Genomic DNA, 26,811 nt, shown 5'->3' with positions numbered 1-26,811 from the left:
GTACGCCCAGCGTTTTCATGGGAACACCCATGAAATGCGGGGCGTACACAGATGGTAATGAGCCCAAACAGCCCTTCACGCCCCTCTCCATCCCCTGTTCAGATTGTACAGAATTCACACCATATTTGGACGTGCATGGCGTTCACACATGCGCAGATACGCCTCTGCACATGCGCAAACACCAACCATCGGCCGTCCATGCGCATTCGGAGCCATCCGAACCAACCAGAATAAGGCCCACAGTTACTAAGCAAATTCTAATGCTGTTGTGCTGTAAGTAAATCCATAAGGTACGGAAAATCTCATTCATATGAGACTATTACAGTGTTGAAAATACAGTCTGCCTTTTGCAAAAATCCACAATGGACACTTCATTCTAGGATGACCCATAATTTAGAAAAGGAAAATCAGGTAATTTATAAATATATTACTTTAGGAGCCATGCAATATGATGTTGTTTGCATGCACTTTGTTTGTGGTGCATCAGTAGTATTAAGGGAATTATAATCTCATTGCTACAGAAACCCAATGATAAGGATTTTCCGAAACCCAATGATAAGGATTTTCCGAAACCCAATGATAAGGATTTTTCCGAAACCCAATGATAAGGATTTTTTTCCGAAACCCAATGATAAGGATTTTTCCGAAACTCAATGATAAGGATTTTTCGGAAACCCAATGATAATGATTTTTCCGAAACCCAATGATACTGATTTTTCAGAAACCCAATGATAAGAATTTTCCTAAACCCAATGATAAGGATTTTTTTCCGAAACCTAATGATAAGGATTTTTCCGAAACCCAATGATACTGATTTTTCCGAAACCCAATGATAAGGATTTTTCCGAAACTCAATGATAAGGATTTTTCCGAAACCCAATGATAATGATTTTTCCGAAACCCAATGATACTGATTTTTCAGAAACCCAATGATAAGAATTTTTCTAAACCCAATGATAAGGATTTTTTTCCGAAACCTAATGATAAGGATTTTTCCGAAACCCAATGATACTGATTTTTCCGAAACCCAATGATAAGGATTTTTCCGAAACTCAATGATAAGGATTTTTCCGAAACCCAATGATAATGATTTTTCCGAAACCCAATGATACTGATTTTTCAGAAACCCAATGATAAGAATTTTCCTAAACCCAATGATAAGGATTATTTTCCGAAACCTAATGATAAGGAATTTTCCGAAACCCAATGATACTGATTTTTCCGAAACCCAATGATAAGGATTTTTTTCCAAAACCTAATGATAAGGATTTTTCCGAAACCCAATGATACTGATTTTTCCGAAACCCAATGATAAGGATTTTTCCGAAACTCAATGATAAGGATTTTTCCGAAACCCAATGGTAATGATTTTTCCGAAACCCAATGATACTGATTTTTCTGAAACCCAATGATAAGGATTTTTCTGGAACCCAATGATAAGGGTTTTTCTGGAACCCAATGATAAAGGTTTTTCCAAAACCAGGTCACCCTATTTTTTTAAACAATAAAGGAGCATAAGAAATGAATAAATATGTTTGCATATACTCTTATTATCAAATGAAGGTTAAAAATAGAAAATGTTCTTGAAGTTTCACCTTAGCCAGACTTGCAGTGAAAAGAACACACTCAAACATCTCTCCCATCCGCTTCAGGAACTCATCTACATGAGGCCTCTTTAACACATATACCTGGGAACAGAACAGGAGAAAGTGATGGCAGTGAATGAAAGCCAATTGTTTAAAGAGATTGAAGTCTAATGAGCATCATATACAATTAGGCAGTGTTTTTACCATGTAGGGAAAAGCTCCTGGTATAACTTCTAGATCTATTAAATGATTCTGCTTTTTCTGCAGTACAGCACAATCCTATACAGAGTCAGCCTAACATCCTGACATCTATAGGTTCACACATGAATTCGATCACCCTGTTCCTTGCAGCTAATTTCATATGCGCCCAGGATTCTGGGAAATCAAGTGTTCTTGCTGTGATACATCTACAGCAGCCCTATGTACTTCCAGGAGGCAGATCCTGTTGCACAGGGTAGGCGCTGGCCACAAGTTATCAAGAATAGGCTCAAATACGACAACACAGCCTATCCTGGATTACTTGAAGCCCGCACCAGACCAGAGTTACTGCTGATTCCTAGAACACTGGCTCAGTCACTTGTTGTATGTCGACTTGGAAGATATATTATGAGATTACTGAATGAAAAAAAGAGGACAAGAAGGCAATCTGGAAATAATATTTACCTGATGAACCGTTCCATCAATCTCAACAGGAATGATAAAGTCAGCATTGTTGACCGGCTGCAAAATAAATATAATTATTAGTGTATGTAATAATATGTATGTAAAAGAATCTGTCGCTGTATCTTACTAGCCTCTGCTTCAGTAAATGCACCACAACTAAGGCACGTCCAAGGAAGCTTGGGGCCTATAGACATGACCAGAATATAAACACAAAACTACAGAGTTCATGAAACAAGTTTGGGCATAAGACACATTATCCAAGGGAACCAGGGGAGAAATTTAATGGGATGAGAGATTCAGAAAGTGAGAGATTTGGTAAGAAAACTCCAGTTTTTTTAAAGCGGCAATCATTTACACTGCAAAACCAGTTTGATTTTGAAGTGTAAATTATTCCGCTTGAAAAACAAAACCTGGAGTTTTCTTAGCAAATCTCTCACTTTCTGAATCTCTCATCCTATTATATTTCATCCCATATGTCAGCATTCATGTAGTGTAGTTATAATAATAATAATAATAATAATAATAATTATTATCTTTTATTTAAATGGTGCAACAAGGGTTTCGCAGCCCCCAACTTATCTGTGATTGACTAAATATCTGACCTTTGCATCATGTATTACACAAGACAAGGACAGTAAATTACCTTAAACGAACTATGAACCAACGTTTCATCCAGGTCAATGACCACGCATATCTTTCCAGCATCATGGGGCTTCACCTCCGGCAGGAGATACTTAGTCGCCTAAGAAATAGAAACAAAAGGTTCACAGACCCTCTCTGAAGTGTATGCTTTTGGCTGCAGATTTCCAAGCACCTTTACATAAAATATACAATGCCACCTTGTGACCTATGGAAAAGAAACTGGTCACATAGCTATTACAGAATTACAAAAAAAAAATGCAATCTAAGTTATCACCAATTATTGCATTTCAGACTGATTTCCATTTTTAAATGTTTCCCAGAAAATCTGCAACTCGATTGGTGAATTAATATAGTTATCTATAGGTCTGTCACTAATTGACAGGACAGTTGTGAAATGCGCTAGGGGCCTTATTTTGATTCATTTGGTCCTCCGTGCATTTGTCAATCCAATTAGTTTCTAGTTTTCTTTGAACTTAGCAGGCGCTGCATTGTTGTGTTTTCTTTGTTGTAATTTTCCAGGTTGGACTAGACCTGTTGTATTTGCAACAGCCAATAAGGGTTAAACAGCTCACCCTCTGCGCCCCCAACTGTTCCCGTACCCCGATAGGGACACGGTGACAAAAAACCCCACAAAAGTCTGAATTAAGCCCTATGTACGATTTAGACTATATTATACTATAATTGCACATTTTCTAGTCAAAATTGTCATGCCTGCCCAGTGTATTTTTTTATTGCGATGGCACACATCGACATCGCAAGCTGTATACACATGGTGCTATATGTACTACGTTTTCTACCAATATGAACTGGATAGTCCATTTCAGTAGTTCATATTGCACCATGTGTATACAACATAATAGTTGGTCGATTAATAAATAAGGGCGGGACCAGGGATTTCCCAGCATGGGCAATTCGCATGCTGTGACTGGCATTAAATTTTTTGGCACTGTATTAAATGCCATCTGGACAGTGTCCTTCAGATGTGGGATGTGAATGCACATGCCTGTAGTGGAGGGGAAGAGCTCGCAGAATAAAACTTTATTTTTTAATACAGCTACAGTAAAAATACTCAGTTAAAATATTTATATTTTATCAGTTAATATCTTGTCTCTCCTAAAAATTAAATGGATGTTTCTTCAATACGAAAAGATATTACCTAACAAATAGGCTGTTTTATTCTTCTTTGGGCAGTATTCAATGAGAAAAATTCTCTGTGTTTTATGGCGAGTTTGTGCTTTTCTCGCGTTGGACGGAGACTTTTGGTCTCAAAAAGCGAGCAACCCTATTCAATGTAAACTTCTCGCCGTCTTTCTAAGTGATTTTCCCGGGGGGGGGGCAGCCTGTGCTGCCTGGCTCCCGGGGAGCCCACCTCCCCCCCCACATACGTTCTGGGGCAGGCAGGGAGATTTCCATCTCCCTGCCTGCCGCATCCTCAGGCTCCCTGCGGCATCACCTCATACGCCGGCGAGTAACAGTCACATTGAATACTATCTAAAGTGCCGTGGCAGAGAATCTCCAAACATGGAGAATCTCCGCAAAAACACGGCGAGTGCATGGCGAGCGAAAAAAAACGCTCGCCATGCACGGAGAATATTTTCATTGAATACTGCACTTTGTCAAAGGTCCGTCCTATCATCCATGTTGTTAATCCAGCCTGATAATGCTAATGAATACAATTTCAGGGCAGTACATATATCATTCCACTAGGGGGCACTAAATGCATGGCCACACAGACACTTTTTCTTAAATAAAATTTAGATTGAAAAATACCTCTGCAATCTTTAAAGTTAATTAGTGCACATTTAATTACTGTTTCATACATTTACAGATCTCCACAGCAAATGATACAAAGCCTCCATTTAACCTCTCCGCCTTTCCACTTACCTTTTTTAAGTATAAGAAGCTTGAAACTGCTCCCTATCCAGATTGTGTTAAGGTGCATACACACAGAAAGATTTGAAGCAACATGTAGGCATTCTTGATCGATCAGAACGTCCAATCGTTCTGTGTATCGTTCAGGATGCGTGTACCCAACGATTGTTAAGATTGGTCTATAGTCTTCCATGCCAATCATCATCGGTAACGATTTTGTATCGTTTCCAACATTGTTCCATGTATGCACCTTTAGTGAATTGCATTCAGGAATCTGGAGTAATGCCCCTTATATACGAGGCGAATGGAGCTTTGTGCTAAGCGATCAGCATCGATCAGCACCAGTGGCGTAACTTGAAATATTGCACCACAGAAGGCAGCACATTCAGGAGGCATGGGGGAAGCATATGTCTCCATCATTGTCTGCATGAATAGAACATTATATGTGAAAATGGTGCAGGGAACCACACTACAACTTCTAAGAACAATTTAACAGCCATGTCCAGTGTTAGGCATGTCACAATACAATGTATGGTAAGTGATTTCAAAACATTTTAACATAACACTAAATACTTTGTACGTACATCGCCAAACCTGCCCTCACCTCCAGTCATGCAATGAAGGAGGCTTGACATGCGTGAAGTCCTGTACGCCTACTGGGAATGCACCAACCATGTAAACACCTTGTACACATGGTAAACAGATACAACTAGGTGACTGGAACTATAACTTGGTAATGATCAAAAGGACATGAGAGTGTCCGATAGTTATTTTACCAAAGACCAGTCACTGGGTAACTTAGAAGACTTGGGAGAAGTAGACAAGGTACTGTTCAGGTTCCAATTGGTTAAGAGTCTGATGCCATCTTCTGGAGTAGTTACAACGTGGGTAGAGCCATTTCGGCAGATGATTTACATGGTAGGAAAGCCCCACCTGTATTGAATTTCAGCTTTTTGGAGCACTTTGGTCACTGGAAGAAATGTTCTACGGTGAGCTGTGGTGGCCGCAGAGAGGTCTCCATATATCTGAAGGGAGCCTAATATTGGTGCTGCCACATGTCCGGATCTGGCGGCCCATAAGACTTTTTCTTTAATGTGGTAAAAGTAAAAGCGCACAATAGTATCTCTGGTAGCATCAGGTGGGACTGCTTTGGATTTAGGGAGTCTGTGCACACGATCATACAGTAGATCCCGATCATTAGCTTCTGGAAGAAGTAGTCAAAATATTTTCGTAACATGTATTAAGCCTTAACAAGAGATAAATGCAAGGGTGATAAAGAGAGATAAACGTCCAGCCAATCAGCTCCTTACTGACGTTTTTCAAACAAAGTTTGTAACATGGCAGTTAGCAGGTGATTGGCTTGACGTTTATCTCTCTTTATCACCCTTGCATTTATCTCTTGTTAAGGCTTCATATATCTACCCCATTAGCCTCTAATTCTGAGGCGGTCATAGATTCTGGTATTCCTCGTATTTTGATGTTATTACGTCATGAGCTGTCCTCGAGGTCCCCCACCTTGCTCCATAAGGATTCAACCTCAGATAGCAATTCGTCATGCGAGGTGAGGAGGGCATTATGGGAGCGGACTACCTCTTCAAATTTATTCTCCAGGTGGTCCTTTGACCAATGTAATCAATTGATTATTGTCAGGTGTGCAAAGCTTGTTTAAATTCTGAGGTAATATCCATTTTGAAGGACGCAAGAAATTGTTTCATCAGACCCACAGTAAGAGGAGCATCATTTCCTACCTCGGTGTCATCAATTCACAGGTTGCCCTTGGGATCAAACGTGGCCGAATGAGCTGATAGTCGCTTAGAGTTTGCCGTCTCAGGAGTAGACAGCCTTGCAGAGGGGGAAGAAGTGTGAGCCTTAAAGAAACTCGCTTGTAGAGTTCCTGGTGCATCCTTTTGTTGTTTTGATGGCATGGTGAAGTAGCGGAGTCACCAAGAGTAGACAGCGTGATAGAGAGGAATTGTTAAAATGTGGGGGACCAACGTGATGCTCGAAGGGGTCCAAAGCACAATTCTAATTTTAGAGAATGACAGAGTCACTTAAACCAATTACTTCAAGATGGAGTTACATCTAGCACATTGCCGAAAACGCACAGCTATATAGGTGCTAGAGGTATTATATTTAGGAACACCAATATGGCCGAAAGAAGGAGTGAGTCACTGCGCTCCCTGTGAATGTTTACAGGAGCGCTGCCAATCCAAAGGGGATCCCCAATCCCCCAGGGAAAAAACTTCAGAAATGAAACAATGAGATTGGCGCTGCTCTAAAGTGGGTGAGGGGGGTAACAGGAATCCTAATGCGATTGGAATATTAACTAATGTATGTTAATAGGGCACCTGATACTCTCATACATATAATGGACTGCAAATGATAAATGAGGTATTTATGAAGTGCTTTATTGTGTGGATCATACAATGAGTATTTAAAATAACGGTGGCTCTCGAATGCTCAGTCTTAATGCAATGGCGTGTGCCCACTCTGGGAAGTAAGGAATATGTGGGGAAGGTGCTGTGTTGAGGGAGGCTGGCGTCCCGACCTCCCCCAGTGCACAGAACACTTTCCGAACTCACAGTTTGTATGAAAGATGGTCCCACGCCGAGTATCCGTCCCCCGTAGCCGCTTCCCCTTTTGGGGTCCCGCGGGATCTCTTCTGATGTTATTGATTTCCCTCCGGTGGTGGCCTGCCGGTGGCTGTGCCGGCTTCAGGGAGGCACTGGTGTGGGAAATGTCCGGTGTGACAGCGTGACTGCTGTACGACCACTGCGCGATGTTGACACCGCTGCTGTGCGGCGTTCAGCAGCACACAGCCGCGCTAGTCTCTGTGGCTGCAATGTCCTTCCTGGATGCCGCAGCAGAAGCAGGGGCTGCCTGTGTCCCTTCTGCCACGGTTGGATAGAAGTTCGTTCCCGCCGCAGCGTGTGTGGTGCCGCTGCTAGCGTGCAAGCTTGGGCATAAGTGGATGGGTCCAACCAATATGGCCGCCTGCTATATGTACAATAATAGCATTCACCTGTGGAGATCAAGCATTCAAGGGACCTGAGGAGTGGAGCCCTTATATGTCCCAGTATAAAGAGTTCCACCAGTTGAGGAGGATTGAGCCCAAGTTGTCAGGCAGGCAGGAATGCCACACTCAGAGGGGGCCCAGCCGCGTTAGGGTTACCGAGATGGCCACCGGAGTTCTTTCCTCCTCAGTGTTCTGTGAAGAGCTCAGTCTACCTGGCGCCGCTACAAGGTAGGGCGCGTGCAGAGCACCAGAGCAGCGGGAGTCCCGGCAGGTAGGGGAAGCCCCGGGGAGGTGATAGAGAGCAAGCACTCGGCCATTCCCAAGATGGCGGTCTCCTGTTATGGAAGGAACCCTGTCCCACCCGCAGTCTAGCTAGTGGAGGGGCAGTGGGGCCAGCAGGGGCCACAAGAGTCCGGCTGTAAGCCGAATGGGGGGTTCCCAATGTACCTGGATGCGATGAGGTATGAAAGGCGGTCGGCGCTGTTAGTAATAGGCTTCCCAGGAGCTGTTCACTAATTGAGGCCGCCGCACAGTCATTAAATGTGGTCCAAACGATGCCCGATGGTCAGGGTGCACATTTACGATCACAGAGGTGTCTATTTTTTCCAAGGGTGGCTTTATCAGTCTCTTAGAAGCTGGCTAATTGCAGGAGCTGCAGCAAGATGCGTCCTGCTTCTCCAGCGTCCAAGCCACAGCCTACGTGCTCCATTTCTAAGCGATCTAGTCAGATCACTTAAAAATGGGGCTGAAATGACCCTATGTGTATGTCCCTTAAGACAGTGCAATTCCTGCTATGTCATGGGGTTTTACCTATAAACAATGAACAGCATGTGCAGCGATGTGTGCTGAGCGATCCGTGCTTCAGCAGCTTGCTCAGCATGGGCTGCAGTCGTCCTGTGTGTAGCTTAAGTCTAGTCAGGGGGACCGCGCATCACCAGGGGCCATGCACACTGAGTGATCCGTTCTTCATTTCTAAGTGATCTACCTATTTATTACTGGGCAGCAGCGGTCTGTGTAATGTGTAGTAGGAGCATAAAGTTTAGTAATAATAAAAAACACAGATGAATGGCAAGATCCCCTTGTCATGGATACACCACAATTCTGTTCTGCACTGTGTACAAATTAGAGATGTGCAGACTCTGATTTACTCTGATTTCAAAGCAGGATCTTATTGGCTATCAACTTTCATGTGATTTGGGATAGCCAATAAGGTCCTGCTTTGAAATCAGAGTAAATCAGAGCCTGCACATCTCTAGTACAAATTTTTCAAATAGTTATGGTGCCCATACACTAGGGCGATATTGCATACAATCCTTCGATTTTGACCGCATCGGTGTGATAAATCACATGAATGTATGCACATCGAATGTGTCCCCAGTTGCGATACACGGGCACGCTGGTCGATTCTCGCACCTCAAAATATTATGTTCTGCACTTAATATTAATTGCATTGCATGTGCGATCGCATGTGGTTTTTAAAGACATGCAATTTATTGCAATGCGATGTGTGATCTGCCAGTTTATATACCCCCATATAGTCCACCTCATTACATCACCCGATTTCAGGTCACATGGGGCATGCGATAAATCATATGATTGTATGCACAAAAAACACTTTCAATGCAATTTCTCGCACAGGAAGCTTCAAGGGAAATCGCAGCGCAATATCGCAGCGCACTCAATTGCACACGTGTATGGGCCCCTTACTTTGATTTATATCCACGTGAAAGAAGAAAAGCCCCACATTAATGTTATTGTGGAATGGATGAAAAGCACGAAACGAAAGCCATAAAATAAAGGTGCTCCAACCTATTCTAGAGACAAAAGGCAACCCTGCGCTAATATTCGCAACGCCATTCTCAGTGTGACTTTGTCACTTGACAAAGCCAATAAATTAACCTCGTGGAAAAGTAGAAAACACTCATTTTAGAGGGTGTAATTATTTAAGTGAAAAATCAAGAAAACCAAAGAGACCCAATTACCCACTCAGCAGCTGATTCGTTATAGTTGTCATCTTGTGATGTTATAACCTTGGAGTTACAGAACTAGCAACTAGCAGGAACATAGTAAAACCATCTTTGAGTAAATCGGAAAGAATCTCTTAAAAAGCTTTTATTTTCATAGTTTCTTAAGCTCAACCTTTCAGCACAGTTCCATTGTGTTCCTTCTCTTCCCTAGAAACCTATAGGGTGACATTCTATGGGATGAGATAAATGCGCATTTTTTTTATCGCACCACTTCGCCCTTTTTAAAATCGCAAGATTGGCCCGTTTTTCGCATATTTAATGAGATGCAAAAAACGGGCCAAATAGTGCGAATAGGTGCGAGGTGGTGCGATGTCTTTAGTCCTGAAAATGTGCGATTTTCATGTCTGAAAATCGCACGTTTGCAGGAAAGCGCAAATTAAAATTAAAAAAAACGAGCGCGGGGTCCCCCGCCTGAGCATAACCAGCCCCGGGCTCATTGAGCCGGTGCTGGTGACATAAAATCAGGGTCCCCGACAAATAGGGGTCCCCTTGATTTAATGAAACCAGCACCAGGCTCAAGGTCCGGCGCTGGTTCCCAAAATACGGGGGACAAAATGACTAGGGGTCCCCCGTATTTTAAGAACCAGCACCAGACCCAACCAGCCAGCAGGGTAAGGCCACAGCCGGGGGACACTTATTATATAAGGTCCCGCGGCCAAAGCATTAACCCCCTGGCTGGTCAGCATGGGCAGGGGTCCTGGGGAAGTGGGGACCCCCCCAAAGAAGGCCCCCCCCCCCCCCTCCAGGACTTACCAGCCCATGCTGAAAGTCCGGGGCTGTCCCCGATGCCCGTGGGCTGATGTAAAGTGTAAAAAAAAGAATATAAACTATTGTTTTCTACTGTAGAACTATGAGTCCCAGCAAGCCTACCCCGCATGCTGGGACTTGGAGAACCACAAGTCCCAGCATGCGGGGCATTAAAGGGCCCGCTGGCACTTGTAGTTCTACAGTACAGAAAATAGTTAAATAAAACACACTGACACCCTGAAAAATAAAAGTTTAATACACACATAACACACTGATACTTACCTACCTTGAGCCCGTAGGTCGGTCCCTGGATCCTGGGTCCGGGCTCCGGGGATCCAGGGCAGAAGAGTCCGGTTCCGGGGCCTTGGTCCTGGTTCCGGGGCTGGTCCGGGGTTCCTGGGCTGAAGAATCCGAAGTAGTCCACAGGGGTACCTGAGGAAGGAAATCCTACTCACCTGGTCCCCGGCGACGACATCGGCATCCTCTCCGGCAGACGCGCTGCTCCCGGCTGGTACCCGCTCTCGGACTGAAGAGGCGCAGAGATGTTTCATCTTCCGCGCCTCTTCTCAGAATGATTCCATTGGCCACCTTTCTCGGCTCCTGATTGGCCGCTAGGCGGCCAATAGAATCATCCGGAGGAGACGCGCAGAAGATGAAAATCTCTGCGCCTCTTCAGTCTGAGAGCGGGTACCAGCCGGGAGCAGCGCGTCTGCCGGAGAGGATGCCGATGTCGTCGCCGGGGACCAGGTGAGTAGGATTTCCTTCCTCAGGTACCCCTGTGGACTACTTCGGATCCTGGACCCCGGATTCTTCAGCCCAGGAGCCCCGGACCAGCCCCGCAACCAGGACCAAGGCCCCGGAACCGGACTCTTCTGCCCTGCAGCCCGGACCCAGGAACCGACCTACGGGCTCAAGGTAGGTAAGTATCAGTGTGTGTGTTATGTGTGTATTAAACTTTTATTTTTCAGTATGTCAGTGTGTTTTATTTAACTATTTTTTGTACTGTAGAACTACAAGTGCCAGCGGGCCCTTTAATGCCCCGCATGCTGGGACTTGTGGTTCTCCAAGTCCCAGCATGCGGGGTAGGCTTGCTGGGACTCATAGTTCTACAGTAGAAAACAATAGTTTATATTCTTTTTTTTACACTTTACATCAGCCCGATGCCCACCGCCCACGGGCAACGGGGACAGCCCCGGACTTTCAGCATGAGCTGGTAAGTCCTGGAGGGGGGGGACCCCTTCTTTGGGGGGGTCCCCACTTCCCCAGGACCCCTGCCCATGCTGACCAGCCAGGGGGTTAATGCTTTGGCCGCGGGACCTTATATAATAAGTGTCCCCCGGCTGTGGCATTACCCTGCTGGCTGGTTGGGTCTGGTGCTGGTTCTTAAAATACGGGGGACCCCTAGTCATTTTGTCCCCTGTATTTTGGGAACCAGCGCCGGACCTTGAGCCTGGTGCTGGCTTCATTAAATCAAGGGGACCCCTATTTGTCGGGGACCCTGATTTTATGTCACCAGCACCGGCTCAATGAGCCCGGGGCTGGTTATGCTCGGGCGGGGGACCCCGCGCTCGTTTTTTTTTTTTATTTGAACTGTTTAATTTTTTTTTACACCAGAACCCTGCACAGAACATTGCGATCTGTGCAGGGTTCTGGCTAATTCGCCCATCAGAACCTGGTCTGATTTTTGGGCGAATTATAGACACACCTTATACAAATCGCATACCATTAAATATGCGATTTGTATACTTTTTCATGTGAAAACATCTGGATGTGATGTGCTGCGAAAAGCAGCCATCGCATTTCCAGTGTGTCCAACTTGTTGGCAAAAATCGCACTTTTTTCACATTTTCGCAGCTCATTAAATATGCGAAAATGGAAAAAAATGCGATTTCGGCCGTTTTTGCGGAAAAAATCGCAAAAGTCTATTTATCTCATCCCATAGAATGTCACCCATCGTTTCCTTTCCTGTCAATCATACTTACCAAAGTGAAATTTATTTTGTACAGGCATACTGTCCAACCCCAGTCACAATCACAACTAGTAGATAGACAAAGTGGGACTTGTTACCTTGGCAACTGATCCATTTTCCTCCACCAGAAGTGGGGCATTGTTATTGACAGGAAGAGGCTCCTCATCCTCTTGACACAGACAGCAGAAGAGAGTGTGGAAGATGCTTCGGTTCCGAGGTTTCTTGGACGAGGTTGAGTTGTGAGCACCTGAAGATGAATGCAAGACATTAATCTAAGAGCACAGACACTCACTGAATTGATTAATTGGTCATTAAATAGCAATCTTTTAAAAGCTATGGGGAAATAGGCAACCTATGCTGTTTATCGTCTGTGGAAAAAAACATCCAGACTTTTTGTGTCTTTCATCTTTGACTAGCAGGCTAATACCTCATACACATAGAGTGAGGGAGCCTCAGTACTGACTGAGCGATATTGCTTAGCACAGATCGCTCAGCACACAGTGGTGAAGCACCAGTGATGTGTGCTGAGCGATCTGGCACGGCCAGTGTTCTCTGGTGACTAGATGACTAGATTTATACTGCATGCAGTATAAATCTAGCCTGGCGATGGTGACGCGTGGGACTGCACATTGCCGTCGCTGGGACTGGGGTGCATACACACGGAGCGGTCCATGCTTAATTTCTAAGCCAGTGGTGTCAATGTTATGGAACTACACATCCCAGCATGCCCTGCCACAGTTTTAGCAATCCATTATATAAAATCTGTGGCAGGCATGGTGGGATGTGTAGTTCCACAACAGCTGTTGGCCTGTGAGTTTGACACCATTGTTCTAAGCGATCTAGTCAGATTGCTTAGAAACAGTGCTACAATCTCCCCATGTGTTTGCATGCTGCATTAGAAACATATAATAAATTATATTTATTTATTATCAGTTTCTTATATAGCACACACAGATTCCGCAGCACTTTTACATAGAGAATATTTGAACATTCACATCAGTCCCTGCCCCAGTGGAGCTTACAATCTATATTCCCAACCACATGTACACGTGCACACACAGACATTCTAGGGTTCATTTGTTGGGAGCCAATTAGCCTATCGGTATATTTTTGGATTATATAACAGTTTTCAATTTTAATTTCATTAAGTATTGAGGTTTGTGTGAACCTAATTTGTTGCTATAATAAACTAAGAGATTATAATCAGAAATTGTTTGAAAACGAGGTACTTGTGTATTATAGCCCCCGATGTGCATCGCGCAATGTTTTCATCGCATGGCATGCATCGCATGGCATGCGATGCGACGCGATTTTTGCCCCCTATGCGATGAAAGATTGTATAAGCACCATAAAGGGTGCTTTTAAGCACCTTTATGGGTGCTTACAATATGAAATGCACCCCCACGCCACCCCCCCACTATAAACGTGAACCCGAAGCGTGGCAAGCGCAGCGAGCCCGTGAGGGGCGGCGGTACGCGTCCTCCGACCTTTTCATACCCCCACTATCCATGTCGACGTGGAGTTGAGAATAGAAAGTGTGGCGAGCGCAGCGAGCCACCGAGCCCGAAGCGTGGCGAGCGCAGCGAGCCCCGCGTGGGGACGCGGATACCTTCACAGGTATCGGAGTCCCCTCGCGGGCTTCACAGGTATCCGCGTCCGCTCGCCACGCTTCGGGCTCGCCACACTTTCTATTCTCAACTCCACGCCGACGTGGATAGTGGGGGTATGAAAAGGTCGGAGGACGCGTACCGCAGCCGCTCGCCACGCTTCGGGTTCACGTTTATAGTGGGGGGGTGGCATGGGGGTGCATTTCACATTGTAAGCACCCATTAGGGTGCTTATACAATGTTTAATCGCATCGCATTGTATGGCATTGTATGCCATGTACAATGTCATACAATTTTTAAATTGTATGACATTGTACAGTATCGCGTCGCATCGCATACCATCGCATGCCTTATGGTATGCGATGCGATGGGCGCCGCCAAAATACACAAGTACCGAAAACGATTGTTGCATTAGCTTCCAACAGTAGGCCTGATGCAGACCCGCTCGCTAAGCAGCGTTCTTTTGCTGCCAAGCAAGCGGGTAAACTCCACCGCCAGAGGAAGTGAACACCTGCCTCCCTTCGCTGACCGAATGTCCGGTCTCTAACCACAGAATGATTTATTATTCGCTTGCAAATAAAAGTAAATCTAGGCTGACTTTTATTTGCCTTGGAATTGTCCGAATATGGGGCTCTGAAACGCCTGTGTTCACATGGGGATGCTCAGCGTTTTTTTGGGTGCAGAATATTTAGCATGCTCTTGTGACCATTAAGGGTTGGCTTTGCACTCCTCGAGATTTCTCTCCCACAACACAAAAAACACACTGGCGATATGGTCCCTAAGCGAACATTTAGCCAGCGATAATGGCTTAAATCGCCACGTGTGTACAGGGCTTAAGTCACAGTTTTCTTGTTGTGCTTATTTGCTTATGTGCTCTGTAACTAGTGGCTGCGGATTCCTTGTGGCACTATATAAATAAAGGATAATACTAATAATAAAAGAAATGAAAAGGAAAGTTTTGCTTGCATGCTAATCATTTTGGTTTTAACAATTAAACCACACCCCACTTTGTAGGCAGAGCTGTAGGTTGATGAGACATTATTCCGCAATATTATGACTAAAGATAAGAAAAATTACTTACAGATGGAGCCAGGCTCCCTCTTGCTGGCGAATCGCGAGACTGTCTCCGCCAGCAGCCCGCAATCCGCCAGCAGCCCGGCACTCCATCTGACTGAGACGCACGCGCGTCTCAGTTTCCAGGCGGCGGAGCGACGGGAACCCTGTCCGTCTCCACTTCAGGGAGACGGACAGGGTTAGGGGAGGGGGTGCGGGAAAGCGGTGGGGACCCCGGGTGACCGCTGACAAGCCGGCGGGGACCCGGGGGAAGCGCCGTCGGAAGGGGACGCGCGTGCATCTCGTGCGCGCGCATCCCCGTTTGTAGATACAGATGGCGGGGGATGGCGGCTGGCAATTCTGCAGCCATCCCCTGCAAAGACAAGCCCGGCTCCATCTGTATGCCAAATAAGTAGACAAGTTTTAAAGCTGAACATATGATTTTGCGCATACACACTATAAGCCTTATTCTAGTTCACTCTTAGAGGCAAATTCCTTCTTAGATGGACAAAACCATGTGCACTGCAGGGGGGCAGATATAAAATGTGCAGAGAGAATTAGATTTGGGTGAGTTATTTTGTTTATGTGCAGGGAAAATTCTGACTGCTTCATTTTTACACTGCAATATAGATCTCACTTTGAAGAAAAACCACCCAAATCTAATTCTCTCTGCACATGTTACATCTGCCCCACCTGCAGTGCACATGGTTTTGTCCAGCTAAGAAGGAATTTGCCTCTAAGAGTGAACTAGAATAAGGCCCTATGTAGCTAGAGGGGCCACGGACATCATAGCCTATGTAACTGCACACAGAGGTTATAATCTATCACTTTTTAAGGCTTAACCCTTTGGGCAGTATTCAAAGAGGATAATTCGCCCTGTTTCACGGCGAATTTGTGCTACTTTCGCGTTGGAAGGTGATTTTTTGGGTCAGAAAGCGAATCACCCTATTCAAAGTGCACTTCTCGCCGTCTTTCTAAGTGATTTTCGCCGTGTGTCGCTGTGTAGCAAATCGCCATCTTTTCATGGTGAAGTGGAAAGTGAACTTTTAAAATAAAGTTGTTGTTTTACATTTGGTGTCAAAAAATCAGGAATTTTATTCTGTGAAGGGGCATGCTATTTTTATTCATGTGCTTATAGCACATGAATATATATATTTAATTTAAAATATATATATATTTTTTTACACAGAACAGCGAGCAGGGGGCCGGGAGCCACTCATTAGATATTCATATATTCACTGCACCCGATCATTACATATGTACGATTGGGTGCAGTGAATACCTGGTCCCCTGCTGGCTCTCCCGGGGGGCAGCCTGTGCCACATAGAGTCTGGGGCAGGCAGGGAGACTTCCATCTCCCTGCCTGCCACCGTCCTCAGGCTCCCTGCGACGTCTGCCGCAGGGGTTCACACTCGCCGTCAGGGGCAGCGAGCCTCTGCGACGTTGAATAGGGGGGACAGCGAGGCTACGGAACATGGCGGGCAGTGGCGACTGTGCAGCGAATCCTAAACAGGATTCGCTGCATGCCGTGAATATTCTAATTGAATACGGCCCTTTGAGTGCTGAGATGATATGTTAAAATAGGTATTCATCACAATGACCTGCAATGTTTACCTTATATAGGAAATATAAAAAAAAAATTAACACATTTTTTATTTGAATTTATGTAACAAATGTGAGCGACGCTGGCATTTCTAGCGGATATTTTGCACATCTCTCACAGAGATGTTGGCACTGAAAGAGTTAATATATTTGGTCCTATATCTGCTGTATTATAGAGGGCTTTTATGTCAAACCAAGAGCCTGATTCAATTTGCTCGGTAAACCAGAACATCACAGCTCACCTGCCACCCCCCGCCCCTCTCCCCCTGCTGTGAATGGTTCGTCATGTGTGTAACTCGCCGCGCCCATTCCCTGTCAGGGTTTGCACATTCGCAGAAATGCGCATGCGCAACCCCCGACCTTTCAGGGCAGGGGACAAATTCGGTTCACTTCAAGTGACCCATAATTGACTCCCCAAATATGAACTGCCAAAACGCATTAACAAACTTTTCTTGTGCACATGACCCGGTTGGTTGTAAGTAAACCTGGTGCATATGATACAGTTACTTATACTGCTTTCACATTGCAGAAATGGGTAATGACACGGTATTCTTAAATGGGACTTTAAAACGGGTCTGAGCCTTGAGACCTTTCACATTGCAGGTGAAAACCGTTTTAAAAATCATTTAATACCATTCAAACATTCAACCGGTTTAACCCCCAAGGGACACATTTCAAGCCATAGAAATAGAGCTGTTCACACTGCCAAAAAAACGGCTTTAAAACGTTTAGGACTCTGCTTTTTAACGTGTTGAAATACCGGTTAACTTTAACCGGTAAATCAACTCTGGCACTTTCACATTGCAGCCTTAAACGTTTTAAAATGGAAAAAAAACAGCAATATACCGTTTTAAAAGTGCAATGTGAAAGGGGTATAAGGAGCGGGATACAACTTCAGATTGCTCAGTCCCAGTTTAAGGGGGATAAATCTGCTATGTATATATAAGAACACCAATATGCTCAATGATTATGATTTTCTGGTCCACATTGGCCACAGCCAGCTTGGTGATGAAGCAGAGATCGCACCTATACAATACCACCCGTGTATACACATGTGTATGCGTTTATGGTCAAATGTGAGGTGTCCTACTGGCCAAGAGTAGGGCTGACACAGGCATTTTATACCTGATTTTATAGAGTCAGAACAGACACATTTTTAGGTTCTGAATATTCAACTGCCTCCAGATCTGCAGTCTGACAACATATTGGCCCCACCCATGGAAGAGATGAAATTAATCCCTAGAGATCAGCAAGGATTATCATACCTTAATCGTCCTGTAGTTAACAAGATTTAATTAAATAGGGGAGATGTGGACGTGATTTAAGCTGGCAAGCAGATGTCAAGCAATACTGTAAATTAACTCTGTTACTGATAACCTATGATAATAATAATACACCATTGTGTTAGGTGAAGTGGATGTGGAGTTCTTCCTGTAAACAGAAAATGTGTTTGTCACAGTAATATCATGCTGATAAGGTGTTGTCGTTATAAAAAGGGTTACTGGCAAGAACTCATAGGTGACCAAATACTGGAGGCCAGTGCAGTAAGCTGCATCCTGGAATCCTTGCTAGGGTGACTCAATATTGTGGATAGTGGGCCTGTCACTTACACAGAGGAAATGGCCCCAAATCTCATTGCTATAACATTGCAAACAGATATGTTTTCAAGTTTGAGGCATATTGATTAAACACATTTTATGGGAAGACTATAATCAGTTCAAATAGCACAGATAAGAAATCATAATTCTCGGGGGTCTGACCTGGTAACTAATAAATGGCATTAATTAAGATAGAGCACTGTATTGAATTGATGGAATATTTAATTAATAAAAAACAATCTCCTCCGGGTATTAGGTGTAGAGAATAAGTGGCAGACACGCAAAAGGGTGTCTGTCACTTTAAGAAGCGCGAACCTGCTCAGTAATTAAATGACCAAATTTAGGGTAAAGAATATACACAATTTTTATTAAAATAACATAGAAAATAATCAATAATTCCCCCCCTCCATTACAATTCATGTGCACAGAAACAACGGACAGACAAGACAGACAACAAAAAACATATAATAAAAGCTGGATTAGCTGAGAATGCCTTTTAATACAGTCACTTGGATTGTGGCACTTGGATTGTGGCAATGAATGAGGCAAGTAAATGAGGCTTTTGTGCAAATTAGCTAGAGGCTATTGTTGGTTGCGCCCGATATTACTTTGTTTAATAAATGGCCCCGTATCCTTCTACTTAACCTTCAGAGCAAATTTTAGATCACTATAACCACTAATACCCCTTTTACACCAAAATGCCGGGTTTTCGGACCCAGCTTCAATCCGGGTGTGATCCGGCGTTTGTTACCTTTTTCACCGGCAAATATCACGTGCACGCCGACCACCACCCCCACTCCCCCCCCCCCCCCCCCCCCCCGGCGGAGGTGGGTTCTGAGCTGACGCTTGAAGAGGACATAATTTCCAAGCACTGGGACCGCTGATCGCCACGCTGGGCCCCGGACCGCCGCGCTGGGGGCAAGCCCAGCACCAAAGTGAGCTGCCACCAGTCCCCTCCATGAAGTGAATGGATGTCGCACACAGGCATCCATTCACCTCCTCCCTGCCTCTGCTGCCGTCTGCAGAGTACAGCAGACAGCAGCGGAGGCTGTGTGCGCCCACCCGTCCAACCTGCGGATGCTGCGGTCCGGAGGTTGGGCTTCCCCTATTGATGTAAACATTTATACTGCCCTCTATCCAGGTCCTGCCTGTGTTCTATCCTGGTCAAGTCCCATCTAAAGGGACTTGGGTTAACCCCTTTTACACCACTGCTGACCCAGGTCCAGGAGGGAAAAGCTGTGTTTTTGCAGCGATGTAAAAGGGGTAGTAGAAAACAATGCTTCTACTCTAGATGACCCTACAATGTACCATGTTTGATAAATATATATTTGATGGCTGCAGTGCAATTAGATCAGCTTTTGCTGTGTGTAAGTAATGGGCCCCATACATCAAAAATCACAATTTATGAATTTCCAGATCCAGGGATTTTTTGGCCAGATAAATGGATTTTACAATCTATCTGACTTTGCCCACACATTACAGATTTATTTCAGTGATCGGCAGATTTTTCCATCTAAAGATTGCATCTTCATATCTGGAAATTGCCCAATCGATTGTCATTTCAGCTGTTCATAATGTAAATAGATGAAGAAGACGAATTGGGAATGCCCACACATATAAAAAAGATCCGCAGATAATACCAGATTATTAAACATGTTTAAAAACCTGATTAAGCAATCGATTGGCAATTTTGATTGGGATTGCCAAAAGGGGGAGCCCACACATCTAAAATTAATTGTGGCAATCATCTCCATATCTGAAAATTGTCACAATTAATTGCTGATGTATGGGGCCCTTAATGCTTACACACTAATTACAAAGCAGCTATGCAGCATGCATATTCCACATGTTCAATCGATGTCGGAAAAATACAGAGATTCCCCCCCATAGTATTCATAGAAAGTGCCAGTGCACCAAAACCATGCGTTGTCCTAGATACCTTGTCTTGCTATGCCAGTATAAAGAGATTTTGGAAGATAAATATTATTTTATATTTTAATTAATAGCATAATACAATAAAATATTAACTAAACATATAATCAAATTGGAATCCAGGATTTATGATTCCATATGAAATGGCTTTTGGCTTGTTTATTTCTTCTGTACAAACAATTATGTGACAGTATTTATAAATAAGCATGTGTATGTAAATATCTGCCACTGTATGCGGCCTTATACACTAATGTGAGGCTGTCTGTGTGTGAAGGTTTGGCCTCTTCCCTCATGTGTGTTTCGTTCTCTTAAGCTGGCCATACACTACTGCAATGTATCACAGCAGTGTATGGCCATCCGATCCCCCACAAGCAACCCAAGACCTTCACGGGTGGCAGGATCGCATGCAATACATGCGATACACTTTCACATGTGATGTATCGCAAGCAATGCCTGAACCCTGCCGCCAGGAGGAGGATCAGCGTCAGAGGCCGGACCTGCATGCGGGTCCGACCTCCGACTTAGGTCCGATGCCCATGGGCCAGCGCATCAGACCCGATAGCATGTGGCACAAGACGATTTCTGGTCCCGATCCATCGGAAACGGGTGAATACTTAGATAATCTTCGATGGCAGCAAATCCCTCGGTTTTCTGCCACACTGATACCTATTTCAGTCTCGTATGCTGGTATGTGTATGTACCACGTACTTGTCTTTTATTGTCTTCAAATGTAAGGCACCTTTTCCTGTTTTGTTTATTGTTTATGTACTCTGTAAATGGGTGCTGTGGATCCATTGCGGCACCATATAAATAAAGGATAATAATAAACTTATGGGCTGGGGCATCTTAATGTGATTTGCAGGGTCTGATCACAGTCTGATCACAAGCAACTCTTGGCCATCACGAACTTAAGGAGCGTACACTCTAGACAATTTTTTATATGATTTTTTACATGATATGCACCATAACAACCATCGTTAATGAGATTAATGTGCATTATGTACACACTATATTGTTAACAAATACATGCTGCTGCGAATCACTAACGATGGAGGATATCTCTTTCGAGAGCAGTGCTGTGGAATGCAGCATGTCCCCTTCCCCTTTGCTGTCGCTCGGCATCGGCAAGTGTGTACGCATTTCCTGATGTCGACTACCCGGGTCTCGTTGCTGCCGGTATCACACCCGCTACACATCATCTAATGTGTAGCCAGCTTTAGGAATCTCACAAATATGGGATTGTAATTATAATATTAGAATGTAAGCTCTCACGAGCAGGGCCCCCTTCCCTTATGTGCTTTTCCTTCTCTTACTTACACCATCTTTGATGGCACCCAATCCTGCGGTTTTCTGCCACGCTGATACTTATTCCAGTGTCATCTGCTGATGCATCTATGGTTATGTACCCTGTACTTGTCCTCTATTGTATTCAACTGTAAGTCACTGTTTTGCTTGTTCGTTTATGATCGGTAATTGGTCACTGCGGATCCCTTGTGGCACCATATAAATAAAGGATAATAATAATAATAATAATAGTATAGAGCTGGTAACATGTCTTCTTTCCAGATGTAGCAGTGTGTGTATTTTGCATCTAAAAAGGAATGTTACAGTGGGCGTACAGATAAAAGAAAACAGCAAGATAAGTACAGTATGTTGTTTTTAAGGTCACGGGGTTGAAAGCAGTGCAAGAACACTCAGAAAAACAAAACAATGTCACCCCTCCCAGGAATGTCATTGCAACACTGGTTAATACCTAACAGGATCAGCTTAACCCTTTCTTATTCACAGCCAGCAATATATGGCCTCTGGTAATAAATATGGTTAACTGTCCCTGCTTCCCTTACACAGGGTAGAACACCAGTTTGCAACCTATCAGTGCATTAGAAGAAAATGACAGCAGCGAGACAGGACGCACGTGGTGAGATCACCATTTCAGGGCTGAACAAAACTCTGGAGCCATAGTTAGAATGTTGACCTATATATTAAAACCCCAATGTTGACAGTTATGGTGTTGATATTGTTGAAATGTTAACATTAAACATGTCAGAATCTGCGGAATGCCAACATGCTCACAATATTGGCATGTGACACGTCGACATTCTGTTTGGGTCACTTCCAAGCATGTTGACGTTGCAAACATGTACTGTAGACACTTATGAATATCAACAAAATAGATAAATAAAAACACATTTGAAAAATGACCCCTTATTGATCCTACTGCCTTTTAATTAGAGTGACTCCAGAAGACATGTTGAGCGTTCCTTATCCAAAATGTTTCAAACCGAAAGCATTTTTAATAACAGATTATTCCATATTTCACAATAATTGTATATTTCAATGAGGTATCTTGAGGACGGGACTCATGTGTGAAGACAAAATGCATTTATGTTATATAAACACATCAAACACATGAAATGCACATGTACATATTTGTGCATGAAACAAGGTTTCAAAACATGAAACAAAGTTTGTGTGTTATCTTAGGCACTGAGGGGTTTTTTCTGATTGATTCACTCGGATGCGAATTCACACCCTTGCAAATCAACCAAACCCCGCCTTGCAAATGGTTGGCTGCCGCTACCCATTCGCAAGGGTGGAACCTCCCACATTTTTCGATGATCACCAACCATTGAAAGATGTGGAAGGTGCACGCTTATTCAAGGTTGCTCTGAGCAACCTTACATATGCGTGCAGGCTGGGGAGGAAATGGGAGGGCAGCTGACATCTGGTGATGTTAACTGCCCACGCCCCCACCCCCAACCGCATCACGGCCTCACTACCATAAGAACACCCAGCGTTCTCATGGGAACACCCATGAAACGCTGGGCATTCCCATATGCTAATGGAGCTGTCCGGCACCCAGGGCCATCTTAATGCATGGGCTTAATGGGCAGTTGCCCAAGGGCCCCATAATCCTAGGGGCCCAGCGCCCAAGCGTTCTATCTCAGGCCATCAGAAAGCCCCCTCCCCACCTCTGATCTGAGGCACTGTTCGCACCAAAGTTTGATAGCTGCCCTGCCCTGCACTGTACCGCCGAGGCCCGCAGAGCATTACTGGGGAGTGGGGCCACCTTCTGGTGAATCCCCCCCTTTTAGTGGTCTCTTCAGCATATGTCAGAGGGGAAGGCCTGGGCGGAGGAATAGGAAGCCCTGGAGCTGCCACTCAACGGGAGGCCTGGCGATGGGATCTGAAAATCCGGAGCTGCTGCTCAGCGGGAGGACTGGTGCCGGAGACCAAGGATCTCCCGCTCAGAGGTTGGAAGACCTGAAAGAGCCAGCACCTGTGAACTTGATAACCGCAGCTGCTGGTGAGTAGGGGGGGGTGTTAGGAGGAACTGTACAAGTAATCACTGGGTGCCTGCATAACCAACACTGCTCGCGCGCTCCCCTCCTTGTATCTCACCCCCTCTCACCCACCCTGTCTTCTCAAATACCTCTCCCTCTCTACCCAACACCGTATCTTGCCTTCCCTGTCTCCGTTAACCCCCCTCTCTCTTCCCTTCCCTCTCTAACCAGCACCCCTCTCTCTCTCCTACTCTCTTTCCACTCTCTCCCTCCACCTTGCCTCTATCCCTTCCCTCCCTTTTTTCCCAGCACCCCCTGTCTCCCCATCCCTGTCTCTCCAGCAACCCTCTCTTGCTCTCCCCATCCCTGTCTCCCAGCCCACCTTTCTCTTCCCATTCTTCTCATTCCTCCCCAGCAGCTCCAGTGCCAGCAGCAAAGAAAGGACCTCAGTATGGCTTATTTTCTTAAACAAGGCTGTGTGATATTGTACAAATATATAGGGGCCCCCTCTGCGCTGCTTTGCTCGGAGGCCCATAATGCAGTTAGGATGGCCCTGCCGGCACCCCATGCCCCTCTCCGTGCCACCCACCCACCCCAATCCCCCCCCTGCCAGCTGTGTTGGGTGCATGCACCCGGCAAACAGTCTGTTTTCCATGGGTACAAGCACCCTGCATATGCACATGCGCAGAACTGCACACAGCGCAACCATCTGACCCCGTGAGAACGCAGGCAATCTGCAAATGGACCTGAATAAGCTCCTGAATTTGAATGCTAAGCAATCCTTTTCTTGCACATATTTAGTGCCAGTTACATATCATGTCCCAGTAGTGCCAGTTACCGATTATGTCCCCAGTAGTGCCAGTTACCGATTATGTCCCCAGTAGTGCCAGTTACAGATTATGTCCCCAGTAGTGCCAGTTACAGATTATGTCCCCAGTAGTGCCAGTTACCGATTATGTCCCCAGTAGTGCCAGTTACAGATTATGTCCCCAGTAGTGCCAGTTACAGATTATGTCCCCAGTAGAGCCAGTTACATATCATGTCCCAGTAGTGCCAGTTACAAATCATGTCCCAGTAGTGCCAGTTACAGATGTACTCAGTAGTAATATGGTTTTCAGAATTATTTGGATAACAGATATCCTGATAAGGAATACTCAACCGGATCACCGAATGCATACCCTCCAGATATTTTGTAAATAGGAGTTGGTGGTCTGGCGCACGTCAAGGGCGTGTGCATCCATAAAGGTGGCATGGCTTTGCAGGAAATGGCATAGCTGCAAACCATTTTTCCATCACTGTGGGGTATGCCCAGCTCAGAGGGAGCTGCTTAGAAGCAGCAGCTCTCGTCTGTGAACACAACACTGTGTACATGGGCACAACATCTAATCACCACTACTCTGCTATGCAGAGGACCGAGTGACGGGGGGCCCCCAACTCCCCCGCACCACAACCATGGAACACCTCGAGCTGAGGGTGGGACAGTGTCCAAAAAGTGGGACTGTCCTGCCAAAATCAGGTCAGTTGGAAGGTATGCCAAATGTAAGCTGGGTACACATCTAAAGATTGTTCTGTCCAATCTGGTGGGAACAAAAATCTGGTAAAGCATGAAAGCATAATTATCTATCAACAGTTTGACTGTATTTAGGTTGACATGCATTGGGTTGATCACTGAAGGTTAACAGGGCTCAGGTCGACACCTGAAATAGGTCGAAGTAGCTAAGGTTGAAAGGGTTGGAAGGTCGACACAAGCATTAGGTCGACAATGGTACACAGTCAAAAGGTCGACATGAGTTTTTATGGGGGTTTTTCTGAGCCGACATGTGACAACAGGCGGTATTTCATGCACTACCATCTACTAGGGCATGGTGGGAGAATAAAATAGTGTGCCGAATGCAGCAAGGATGGTGTCCATGTTGAGTATGTGGAACTGCACTGGGATTATTTGGTTAAAACAAAAAAGTCACTAAGGAGTCCATGTAACAAGCTTGGATGCGGTGAAATTAATTTTGCATGATAAATGAGATAATGTAGAATCAGACAGATGTAGGAAACAGTAAAGTACGGGCTCGCCACCCATCGCTGCTCCGTGCACACTGGGCGGCTTTTCAGCTGAAAGCGATTCAAACGGCAAAACAGCAGATTTCAGATCAAAGTCACCCAGTGCGTATGGGCCTTAAGATTAATTTCCAATTTTGGGAAATACAGTGCCTGGGATTTTTCTATGTGGCAGTAAAACAGTTGCAAACATCAGTATAAGTGAACAGTTAATGATTAATCCAGCCCTTAAGTCAATGTTTTGGTAAAAGGTTAAAGTTTCTACCCATAAGGTATGAAAATATAATGCGTCTGCTTTTGCTATGACCACAGACTTTTAAAAACCTCAGTATTAATTTCCATATCTGCAGTACCCTAATTTGTTATGAAACATTATTTTATGGATAGGACACTAGATTAGTATAAAGGGGATGGAAATTAGAAATATTAAGTATGTGGACCGAATACAGATAAAGATGACATGCAAAAATCCGATCATGCTGGATGTTTCCTCCATCGTTCAGCCCCAGCATGCACACTGCCCTTAATATGGCCCTTAGGCTCCATGTAACTCTGGCTTCCATGACGTCCCAATGTTTATCCTCTTTCCCTCTTCCTTAATCCAGTTGTAGCTCCAATCTTAGCTCCCAGAATGCCCTGCTGCCAAAACAGGAATAAGACAAGGCCTGCAAATCCCCAACCCATTGTCTTCTCAGCCACTTGCCATCCAAAACACACAAAGAAAGGTGATGGAAATGGGGTATGGAATATTAATCAGATTTGTTATATTACGTAATAACTTTGAGGAATGATTTTGAAAAACAAGTGTTATAACAGTTAATCTGTTTAAACTGAGGTTGCTTCCAAAGACAATATAGTATATCTTAGATAATAAGTACTAATGTTCCTATAACTGCTGTCAGTATCAAGTAGCTCCAGGGTTAACCATTTTATACAACCTTGGTTTAAACCAGGGGTGGAGAACCTCAGGCCCTGAGTGGCCCTCCCAACCCACCCGGCGGCTTTGCCGGGAGTAAAGTACAGGGGAATTCTCGCGAGAGGTCGGTCGTTCTCGCGAGATTGATCTTAATCAACAGCAGCCGTAGGCTGTTAGTGCTATTCAGCGGCAGCCGCCGGAGCGTGAAATGGCTGCAGCGGGACAATTTGTAAGATACATTT

The 26,811-nt window shown here is 44.8% G+C and overlaps 1 protein-coding gene across 1 annotated transcript in view; it reads right to left on the bottom strand.

The window, feature by feature from the left end:
* The window catches only part of CTDSP1 (CTD small phosphatase 1), a 48,423-nt gene that overhangs the window by 5,749 nt on the left and 15,863 nt on the right, over nucleotides 1-26,811 (bottom strand). Inside the window, exons 2-5 of the mRNA XM_083153707.1 lie at nucleotides 12,621-12,769; nucleotides 2,893-2,991; nucleotides 2,250-2,306; nucleotides 1,596-1,688 (exon numbers count right to left, since the gene is read on the bottom strand). Of these exons, the coding sequence (XP_083009833.1) occupies nucleotides 1,596-1,688; nucleotides 2,250-2,306; nucleotides 2,893-2,991; nucleotides 12,621-12,769 (398 nt within the window). The remainder of the gene's footprint in view (nucleotides 1-1,595; nucleotides 1,689-2,249; nucleotides 2,307-2,892; nucleotides 2,992-12,620; nucleotides 12,770-26,811) is intronic.

This window comes from Crinia signifera, chromosome 7 (genome assembly GCF_055691185.1).
Source record: "Crinia signifera chromosome 7, ASM5569118v1, whole genome shotgun sequence".
Classification (NCBI taxonomy): Eukaryota; Metazoa; Chordata; class Amphibia; order Anura; family Myobatrachidae; genus Crinia; species Crinia signifera.
Note: the sequence above shows the minus strand (reverse complement) of the source record. Positions and strands in the feature narration are given on the sequence as shown.